Here is an 11,448-nt window from a genome sequence, read left to right as displayed (position 1 = left end):
ATATTAAATGATGATAATCTTATATATAATCTTGCACCAGCATTTTCTTGACTACTTCACTTTTTACAGCCCAGGCTATACCTTAAGAAACACTTGTGTTAATTCAATACATTCTAGAGCATTTGCCAGCCACTATAATAGAATGTGTCACACTTTGGAGAAATTTGTGAGTATTAATACTGTAATAACATAGAAGCCATCAGACCACATTTCAAAGTTTTATTGAGACTTTTCAGTTTTAAGTGTCTATAGTATATACAATTCTAGTGACCAGGATCATATCAAAGCTTTGCTGTTATTATAAATAGCAGATACAAAGTTGGCTGCCATGCTTTAGACACACACACATACACACAAACGCACACAACACATGATGTTTTACACACCTGCATGCTAACTTATAGGAAATGTACAATTTCTTTTATTAAAAACAAAATTACATACAATTAATCTGGAATTTGTTAAGCTACCATTGATTTATATAAACCTGAGAAAGCTCAAAATATCAAGTAACACTGTTTCCATACTGCTCTCAATGGCACTATTAATCACAAAGAAATCTAGCTCAATTATCTATCTTAAAATCACCAATAATATAAAAATAAACATTTTTGCAAAAGCACTAAAACATACTAGAATTCAAATTCACAAATTTTGACATGTAACATATATTACCCTTCATATTAATTTGTAATGATGTATATATTACAATGTACAACAGAATAAAAAATTGTAACAGATTTTAGCAGCCAAATAATATACAGTTATATACCTTGGAATTAAAATTATCAACTAGAGAAAAGAGATTAAATTTAATATCAGTATTGAACTTGCTGGTAGTGTGTTACTTAGAAATTCCATTTCAAAGAAATTAAGATTATATTATTTTACCTTAAGAAGAAACACAATACAAAATTTAAGCAGAACTGAGCACAGTAGCTGATTACAACAGCTGTCTCTTTCTCTCCCTATCTCCTTAGTTTTTCCTTAAATTCTAATATATCTATAATGCCCATCCCACCAGACTTCTAAAATCTAAGAGGTCTACTTTGACTTTAAGACAAGACTTTTGCATTTGGAAATGGAAGCTCTGACCGTATTTGAGAGCACAATTCTACATCCTGAAAAGATAATATAAACTTTTCTATATCATATAAAATGTAGACAATACTGACCCAGTCTGGCAAAGATATTTTGTTTTTACTATTGATTTTATAATAGTTCAACACTAAACTGTGTCTACAGAGAAAGAACCCTAAATAAAAAGGCAAACATGCAAAAGCATTTTAGGGAAGTTACCCACTTATATCACAGATCAGATTCTCATATTTTATATAAAACAATCTGAAGACTTAAACATTTCAAGATACTAATATTTAAAAAGCATGCTATACAATAACTCTCATTTTATCTATTCACCATATATTATGTAAAATATACCACTATGACATATTATACATTGTAATAAATATAATTTACATGAGTATGCTGGATTTCTCAAGAAAGTTTTTCAGTCTATACAACTGAAGAACTGTGAGCTTCATCAATAAATATTATTACAATAGGTACAATTTGACCAGCAAAGTTAATTTTCAATAGATCTCTAGCTACTTACACATCTTTATTGTCACTAGTCCAAGTCCTGCTGCAATAAGCATTGACATCTCTTGTACACCCAAAGGCAGTTTAATGTAATGCCTGAGTAAACTGAGAAAGTCTAGTTCTACATTACAGTTGGTGAACTTTGTGTGAATTTTTAGCCAAGGACTGGAATTGAAGAGTCCTAGGAAATACAGTAGCACATTTCATGCACCTCTGGCTGTCTTGTAGTTTTAATGCTTTACCACATCCCAAAGGCTTCAACAGATGGATGTCATCCAATCTTTTAATCCATGAAGAGTGATTTTGAAGGGTCAAGAGTCACCACAGTTGGCCGAGTGGTGATGTCATAGTTTTAGCTCTGAATCTTACCCTCTGTTGTATCTCTTCCTGATTTGTCTTTTTATGCAAACACACAGTGACGTTCAAAGTGTCAAAGATGCCAGTTTGTGAGCCATGAAACACCTTGAACTTGACCCACTTAATTTAGTTAACAGATAAATTCCATAGTTTGGGAAGTTATTTCATCAAAATTGATTGCCAACTGATTTCTACCTTTACTATTAAAATACCTCCTTATATTAACATATATCCTGAATCACATTTCCTGCCAATAGATCACTACCTTCATCTTGACCCTCTGGTTTGGTATGTTTTCACCATTAGCACAAAGTCTTTCCAAATACCTCTTTCTGCCTGGAAGGGGTTGGTGATATCATTCTTGTTACTATTTGGCATGCTTTCACGCATCATCATTGTCTACTACATGACATAGGAGGCTAAAGAAGAAACATTCTGGAAAAAAAACATTACAGGAAGTAAAAGAGTATTTCCAGGCATAGTCCACCTCCTCACTGGAACCATGCTCCAAAAGAAAGTTCTCTGGAAGCTGGAACAATGTACTTCAGTAAATCAGGAGACCTAAAAGGAAAAATACTCAGGTAAATAGTGAATAAATATAGAAATGTGTATCATAAGTCTTTGAGTTCAAGGGTGGTTATAGTTTTCAAAATTTCCATTTTGGTCAACTTGGGGATATTAATCTTGTCTCACTGAACATGATGTTTGACAGAGATAATACAGTAATGATGTATTTTAAACTTTGTCTTTTAGGAGTCCACAATAGACCATGCTGTGGGACCCTAACCAAGTGAGAACCTAGCTAACCTTTTCTCAAAATGAGGAGATGTAGGGAAGACATCTAAAATGTTTCTGCTTAATCTAGTTTCTATAATTCTGTGCATTAACATTGAACATATAAAAAATAACCACTTTTTAGGAAAGCTAAACACAGCTTTCCTTCCCTGGCCTTAGTGGCTGGAGACCACGTAAATTGAAGCAAGTCTATGAAGAAACTAAAACTCTCATACATCTACAGTCCACTCAGGCACTCCAAGAATTGAAATCAAGCCCTGACTTTCCTGCCCCTCTGTCCATGGGACACTAAGGTTTTTGCCTTAGGATGCAGCCCTAAATTGCTTTACCTACAAAGTATTTTCAAAAAGTTACTCTACCATCATCTGCAGACTCTGATGTTGGCTTTATTAGAGGTAATTTTGACAAAAAAAATTCCTTAGCCACTGGACTTGTCAGGGGTTATACACTAAATTACCTCACCTCAGTATTCTGCATTATCATAGAATTTGACTATTTCAAGGGCTACAAGTGCAGCATTCAACATTCATTTAAGACTGTTATTAAAATTATTGAAAATTTACAGATTATCCATTACTGCCTGTCAGAGAAAAAACATAAACGAAAACATGGACCAGTAATCATCTTTTAAACTATTAGCAGTCTAAGCAGTACTGTAACTTACTTTTCAGTGCTGTGGTCCCTTAGGCACTTAAGTTTAATTCTCCATATCTCCCCTTCCTATGTATTTGGAGTTTTTTCCTTTCAATATGAGGATGTAAGATCCCATGAAGGATTCATTCAGTACAACCTACACAAATTCTTCTTTTCATTTTGCATTTAAAGTTTTCTAACATTGAAAAGAATCAAAAAAGAGCCTTTACAGCACAATTTGAATTTAAACGAAAGTCATTCTAAAAATGTCTCTCTCCACTCCCAGTTGCATCATACATTTGAGAAGATGCATGCAGGCCGTGCATTGTGAATGACTGTCAACCACTCTCCCTCTGATAATACTATCTTCTGCCCAACACCCCTCAACTTGCTAACAGTTATTCAACTGTGGTCTGTAATTTATCTGTGAATTTTAAAATTGTTTTTACAGGTGTGAGTGAGCATTTGTATTGGAACACAAAAAGACTCCTAAGGCATTACACAGCAGTGGTGCAAGTAAATGCTCTTTATCAAAGAAAGCTTACCAGAGTGCATGGTGTTTACAAGGAAAGTACATGCACTTGATTATTCTGAATGCATTTTACTTGTAATATAACATATGCAGGCTTCCACCACCAAACATTTGGCACCCAACCTGGAGTGAGCAGTTTTCTAGAGATAACTGGAAAATAACCACTCTTTAGTTTTTAAAAATCATTTGAATTCATTAACTTTACTTTTCTATTTAATTCTTCAAAGAAACTCAGCCAGATGCCACCTATGCTTGTAGAATCAAAAAGGATACCCAGCTGACATCTGTTCATTCGATACTGAATGAAGCTTAGTATTTACTATTCACTATACTGTGCTAGCCTTGAGAATGTGGAGTCTCAATTTGTTTCTACCATGGATTAATAAAAACAGTAAAGATAGATGAATCACAAACTCAGGTGTCAGGTGGTCAGTTTTGAAGAAATTATATCAAAATAGCTCTAGTACTCAAGTGCACTTTAAACAGATAAGCTTGTAAATCTTAAAGGGAGAAGAGAAAGTAAATATTTAACTAAGCTAGTATTTTATTTTACCTACTTCTGGTTGGAAAGAAGGAAGACCTTGAAAGCAAACTCAGATAATCTAAGTGTGGGTGTCGGCATTTCCATTTTTTTTTTTTTTTAACTCACTGTTTTCTTGGTTTGCATTTTCTCTGGACTTACTAGGAACTTAGAGGGGAGGAAAGCGCTTGGCTCTGTTAAGTATCCTACCATGATACAAAAGTAGGTGTTTGGGGATTCTTTTGTCTTCACAAGCTTGTATCTCCATTCTGCTTGAACTCAGATAAAATATTGAGGGTCATGTCTTCACTCTTGGACTGCAGATTTGCCTCACTTCTTCTGGAAGCTTTCCTCGTCGCTCGGGAGAGTCTTCTTCTGAATGTATCTCCCGCCAAGAAATAGAGAATGGGGTCCACACAACTGTTAAGACTTGCTAGACCTCTTGTCACCTGGTAAGTGGCATAAACCCTGTCATTGAAAGCACACATTTCTGGGGTCTGAAAATCCAGCCGGGCCCTCAAATTCATCGTTTTCATCACATGGAAAGGGATGTAAGACACTGCAAAAACAGTCAATACAATAATCACCAGGTAAATGGATTTCCTCCTCAGAGGTGAGTTGTCCAGGTCTTTGTAAATCAAGGCTCTCACAATTAACCCGTAACAGCCCAGAATCAGCACCAAGGGGACACAGAACATGGCCACGGTCGTGCACATGCTGTAAATGAAATAACTTCGCAGGTACTCGTCTGTGGTGGTGTCATAGCAGGTGGTGGTTTTGTTTTTCCGGACTCCGGTGCGGGCATAGAACAGGATGGGGGAGATGCCCACCACCACGATGAGCCACACCAGCACGCTGATGTAGACCGCGTTCTTCTTCTTGAGCCTGCCCAGGGACTTGAGCGGGTACACCACGCCGCTGTACCGGTGAGCGCTGATGCAGGTCAGGAACAGGATGCTGCCGTAGAGGTTCACATGGAAGATGAACCGCTGCAGCTTGCACATGACGTCCCCTAAGATCCAATCCGTCTTATTAAAGTAGTAGAAGATGAGCGCGGGCAGAGTCAGGACGTACAAGAAGTCGGCCAGGGCCAAGTTGAACATGTACACGGAGATGCCGCTCCACGGCTTCATGTGGAAGACGAACATCCAGATGGCCACGCTGTTGCCCAGGAAGCCGATAATGAACACCACGATGTAGACAGCCGGCAGGTAGTAGAACTGGAAGCCCGTCTTGGTCAGTGAGCAACTGTACGGGGCGGCGGCGGCAGCGGCGGCGGCTGCGGTGGAGGCGACTGCGCTGGTGTTCCCCCAGTGCGAGCCCGCGCCGGCCAGGAAGGCAGCGTCCGTCCCGTTGGGGCCAGCCGGCCACAGCACCTCGGTCATTCTCTCCCCCGCGACCTAGGCTGCGGCTCCGAGGGGCAAGCGGCGGCGAGCGGGCGGCGGCGGCGAGGAGCGCAGCGAGCATCGGAGAGGCGGGCGAGCAGTGAGGGGCGGACGCCGGGGGTCCCCGCGGGCAGGGACGCGCGGGGGCTCCCCCACACCAACTCCGGCCCCGCGTTCCCCGCGGGCCATGAAATCCGCCCGGGGCCGCCACCGAACCAGGCTGGCGGGAGGGCCAGCAACTTCCCGGTGCGGCTGCAGCGCCGAGGTTACACAACAGCGCGCTGGGCACCGCCGCGGACAACTTTCCGGCCGAGCTTTCCCGAGGGGCCGAGGGGCCGCGCTGCAGAGCGCGCCGGGGCTCAGTGAGGTCGAGCCAAACTCGCTGCGCTGTGCTCCTGCGTGGGGAGGGTGCTCCCCAGCCTCCTTCCCCGAGATCAACTTCGTCTGGGCATCTTCCTTCTCCCTACCTCGCAGGGAAGCAGCTCAGCTCTGGGGTCCATGCCGCTGCCTCCGCACCCGCTGCGCTCAGCCTCTGGGGGCCATCGGAGTGCGCGTGGCAGCAGACCCGAGCGGCCCTGGATCTCGCCGGCTCGTCGCCTGTGCAGCTCAGAGACCTCACTTGAGGCCCTGCTTGGTCCCGAGTGCAGGGGGCAGGCAGGAGAGCCCGGCTCCCAGGCGGGTGGGCGGAGTTTGGGCACCCGACCGAGTGCACTCTGCTGGGAGGCGAGGGGCGTGCCTCCGCGGAGCCCGCCCGGCTGCCCGCCCGGAGCCGAAGGCTGCTTTTAGGGAAGCGGCTTCGCCGAGGCCGGGCGCCCTCAGCTCCTGCCCAGTCGCTGCTACCGGAGTCGGCGGCGAGTGCGAGGGGCGCGCTCGTCCAGGGCTGGCTGCTCGGGAGCGATTGGCGCGAGCGCTCCTCCGCTCTTCCGCCGGCTGTCTAGGCAAAGTGAAGTTGCTGACACACAGGAAACCCTGCTGACCGCGCAGAGCCTTTTGCTTCTAACCCTAGAGCCGACTGGTCGGAGACAAAAGTCTCTGGAGTCCTCAAGTACCACGCCAGGTGTTTGCAGGTTCCACGCCCTGGCGTTGCGGGCTCCTCGCTGCACCGAGACTGGATTCCTGGCGCTTGCAGGAACCTGCTACTCCGAGAGAGCGCGAGCTGTCGTAGGAGGGAGGGTTCTGAGGCGGGTGGGGAGAGGCTTTTTCGGCCTGTCGGTCTGCTATTTCCTTTTTATTTCAACGTTGTTCTTCTCAATTAACCAAATGCTAATAAACCGACGTCATTGGTAACATCGACGTGAGAATTCTACATTGTAAAAATACTGTTAGTCGAGTCTTCACGTTGCTTCAGCACAATTTAACTAGATACCTAACAACTACTAAAAGGCCAGCTCCCCAAATCCTCCTGTCTAGACAGTTAAGATCAGAGGCTGCAATTAAAAGAAAGTATTGTTTTGGAAAAAACTAAACCATTAAATGCAGCTTTATATAGATAGATGACAAGGATAATTACGACTCCAAAGTGATTAAGGTATGGTTTTAGGGTTTTATTACCAATCCTTAATTTCTTTAGGTTAAACTGATTAGTCACAATTATCCCTTAAGTACCTTAACAGTAAAGGTTGGGACTTCCTTAAATTCTATATTTATTCAAAAACTTGTTTTCATGGCTTAAATATATCAAATTTTTAAACAAACCACACTTCAACATTGTATTTGAGTAAGTTTAATTGGAAAATAAAATAATTATTAACTGTTTAGGGATGTAGTTAAGTGGGCCCACATAGGAATAGAATCTAGCACTTCTTGAGAATTTATTAGTTAACAATATGTTTTAACAATTATTAACAAAGGCTTTTCACTTAGAGGGAAAAAAAACCCAAATTGAAAATACCTGTAAAGTATACACAGTAGAGATTTCTTTCTGGTCCCAGATGTTGCATGATAGCATCCTGTTAAAAATACTCGGGAAAACTGTGAGCTCCTGGCTTTGATACTACAAAGGAAAATTCCCCGTAAGACCCATATGGTCTTTTTAAGAACATATATGGAAATACATGGCATATCCAAACACATGCCGAACACACGGCATCAGGCACACACTGGTATTTTGAGCTTAGTCAATCGAACAGCCTGAAAATGCATGACAAAACGATAGCAAATAACTCAAATAAAGGACATGAATGTGGTTTTGAAAACAGTATTAACTGAAATGAATGCTACAGGCCTCAGTTTTCTCATTTACAAAATGAGGGAGTTAGATTTGATGATCTTTTATTTTTTACTCCGGTCCCCATAGTATAAAGTCCTATAATTCTGAGCCTTATTTTTCATATTTTTGGATAAGGATGGTAGTAACTGAGATGACACTGTTAAGATAAAGAAGGAAGAAAATCACTGAGAGTTCCATTGGTACTCAATAGGTCCTAACTCCTCCCTTCTTTGCATTTTTCATTTGCAACGTAAGCAATGTATAACATCACTCAGAAGTCTGTTGCAAATGCATTAACTCATAATGTGAGTGTTTTGAATTGTACACTTAGCCCAAATACCATTAAGTACTTTCAAAAGCTTGATACTTCACTAGGAATTTGGGGTTAATAGTTGTCCTAATTGCACCACAGACTTTCTTTTAATGATGTTAAAAGGTAAATTTTGTAAACACTGTTTTTACATTCAGCATAGTTAGCTACATATTTATAATATATTTGTTATATTTTAAATCAAAATTGTGCCTTGTGGGAATAACTTACATGTATTCAGTTATCATTTGTTGACTGTCATCTTTCTATCTGTAATGCACTGAACTAGATTTAATGAAAAGAAAAGTAAAATACCATCTTATAACATGGCAGTATTTATTGATGTTTGAATACCAATTATAAATGCCTTAAAGGTATGAGAAGAATATGCTCCATGTCTTCAAGTGACTTGCCTCAAACGATTCTATATCATTTTGCATTTCATTAATGATGTAAATGCCTCACAAGAGATTTACAATTTGGTTGGAAATGCAAAGAATGAACATAGTTAACTATAATAATAACATAACAATAGCAATAATGTCTTTTATGTATACTCAGCACTGTGCACCCCTAAAAATGATTATCTCCTCTATTCCTTAAAAATATCCTATGGTGATAATTAACAATTGTGTCTCTATTTTATAAGTGGTGAAATGAAGGCACAGAAAAGTTAAGTAGCTCATCCATACAATAGAAATGGGGATTTAAACCTAAGTCTTCTGTCCCAAAATTGCATATGTTTAACCACTAGGTGATGATGAAAGACACAACTACAGGACATTGATAGGAAAATTGACTTTCTAGGGGCCACTATAGATTGAGCACAGAAAGGGTTATTCCCAGAAGCCTTCAAGCAAGTTTTGAGGCAGATCTTAAAGGTGTTGATAGACAGAGTATTTCAGAAGTTTCCTGTATGTCCTACTTTTCTATTTGGACTTTTAAAAAGTAGCCAACAATTATTATGTGATCTGAGAAGAATGGATAATTATGGGGAATTCAGATGTGTTCAGCCTCAGACTCATAAACAAAAAGGCTACACTTCTTGTGTTTACAAAGATTCTCATTACCATCTTTAGGAAGTCTCTTCTTTCTCTGTTCTTAAAATCACAGAAAATCCAACAATTGCTGAGGATGGACAGATTATTGAAAAAATTCTAATTGAGGGCCTCAGCATAAAGAAAACAACTTCTGATAAACATAAAATATAAACTCACCCAACTTTAAAAGTGAGACCAAGAAACATTTGATTAATTAAACACTATACTAACGTTAAACCTAATTTGGGGGGCAGTGTGAAAGAAAGGTGAACCAATGGGCAGGACAACTGTTTTATTTTGCAGGTATGAGACGATGGTACCCTGATTTAGGAGACAAGGAAATCCTTTGAGAGGGCCCCCTGAGTATAACACCTAAGACTCTTCTGAGATAACCTTGGTAGAGTGAGAAGACTCACCGATTTCCCAAAAAGAAAATAGGAAAAGGAACTAGGAGAAGAAAGAAGTTTAAGGAATTCACAGCGGCTGTCCTCAGTGAAGTAGGAGGAGAGAGGGCTGAGGCGGCCTGGAAGTGGGAAAGGAGCACACTGAGGAAGAACGGAGGACTGTCCTGTTCTGCAGAGGACCCAGCTGCTCCTAGAAGTCACACACTTGTCATGGATCTGATCAGTAGGCTTCCTAAAATATATTTCATTAAGAATCACAGCAGGGATGTAGGGCACGGATTAAGAGACAGCTGGGTTGCTCCAAGGTTGGAATGAGGGGATGAGAGTAAGAGACCCTGGAGGCCCAAGAAAAGAGAGAGAGTAGAGGGGAAAAAGGATAGGGAAATGAAGAAGAGCGAGAGGGAGAGGGAGGAAGAAGAGTGACATGCAGAAGGGGCACCACTAGGTGTCAGGGAAGAAGAGAAAGCAAGGTAGCTGGAACAAAGTAGAGACTTTTGGAAACCTCACTGAGCATTGCTTTTCAATTATTTAGGTTTAAATCAGGGTGGATGTGGGTGAGGGGTCTGGGTGGTGGAGAGATGACATAGGCTATATGGTCCCATGGTCAGAGTAATGTCCCTACTGAGTACCTGCCCCTGGGCAGATGACATTGATCTAAGTTCTCCATCTGAGCCCTATCATTTGTAAGAATCTGTAAAATCCCAGGCCACCTACATCTTCTTCCATCCTTCAGAAAATTTATTGCTCCCAGAAGTTAAAAATATTCAAGGGAACTGCTTTCTGGTGTTCCGTCCTTAAATATTTACCTGCCTTTTCCCTATCCATATGAAGACCAAGGCCCTAGTCTTGGGCACTTTATAACATTTTAAAAAGAACTTTCCTTAAATCCAGAATAAATATTCCAGTCCTGGGTTATAGTCTCAGTTTTTCTCTGATCATCTTTATTTGAAAAATATTCCCTTTGTTTTTGTCTCTGACCTCACTGGTTTCACAAAGGCATGTTTTACATTTACTGATAATAGACTAGAAGTGCTATATTACATGCCAGTTCTTCTAAAATTTCTTTATATACCTAGCTTTTTAAGTATTCAGGAAAATAAATGTGCATAAAGCCTACAGGTACACAAATACCTTCAGAGCCAGTTACCCATATTGAAGGTCTTATACCATAATCATGGACCCATTGAGTGTTTCCAGGGTAACACAGAGGATAAGAATATTATATTATTTGAGAGCTATTTGTCATCATTATTACATTCACCATAAATAAATTGTTGACTTCTGGTACACCTATATTTTGAGTAGCTAAGCTAAATTCTAAATAGGCAAACAAAAATCATGTGTATAAATAAATGCATGCTCATTTTTCTTATGTTAAGTCATATAGTCCATCAGCTCACTCCTAGTATGTTGATCTCAGTTATATCTGGAGTGTTTCACACCTTTTTCAAGATTGAAGTTAATAGCAGTTGTTTTCACTCACATTTCAAATTTTGGGAATTGACTCTCTGAAAGTTGATAACAAATTTGCACCAGTAGCACTCAAAGTGTGAGCCAACTTTAAATAAATGAGCATTGTGTCCAGTTTTGTAATCTTTTAGTTTAGATTCTTATAGAAAGGCTGGTAGGATGGACTAATCCCAAAGAGCCTCCTTACAACT

The 11,448-nt window shown here is 40.5% G+C and overlaps 1 protein-coding gene and 1 long non-coding RNA gene across 3 annotated transcripts; one reads left to right on the top strand and one right to left on the bottom strand.

The window, feature by feature from the left end:
* Positions 1–204: 204 nt before the first annotated feature.
* Positions 205–6,492, bottom strand: P2RY1 (purinergic receptor P2Y1). 2 transcript variants are annotated; one of them, XR_005028583.2, is made up of 2 exons: positions 4,602–6,492; positions 205–2,520 (listed from the first exon to the last, which is right to left on the bottom strand). XR_005028583.2 is itself a non-coding variant. In XM_036904163.2 (2 exons), exon 1 carries the CDS (start codon positions 5,822–5,824, stop codon positions 4,688–4,690), a length of 1,137 nt encoding a protein of 378 aa, XP_036760058.1. In that variant the 5' UTR covers positions 5,825–6,489; the 3' UTR covers positions 205–2,520; positions 4,650–4,687. The 2 variants fall into 2 exon arrangements, 1 of the variants encoding a protein (XP_036760058.1); XM_036904163.2 differs by having other exon boundaries at positions 4,650–6,489.
* Positions 6,493–6,775: 283 nt separating this feature from the next.
* Positions 6,776–10,687, top strand: LOC118921977 (uncharacterized). Its single transcript, XR_008996734.1, has 3 exons — positions 6,776–6,881; positions 9,457–9,572; positions 9,687–10,687. It is a non-coding gene; the product is annotated as an uncharacterized LOC118921977 (long non-coding RNA).
* Positions 10,688–11,448: the final 761 nt, after the last annotated feature.

Source organism: Manis pentadactyla, chromosome 1 (assembly GCF_030020395.1).
Source record: "Manis pentadactyla isolate mManPen7 chromosome 1, mManPen7.hap1, whole genome shotgun sequence".
Lineage (NCBI taxonomy): Eukaryota > Metazoa > Chordata > Mammalia > Pholidota > Manidae > Manis > Manis pentadactyla.
The sequence above is the reverse complement of the archived record's forward strand: the minus strand, read 5'-3'. Positions and strand labels throughout refer to the sequence as shown.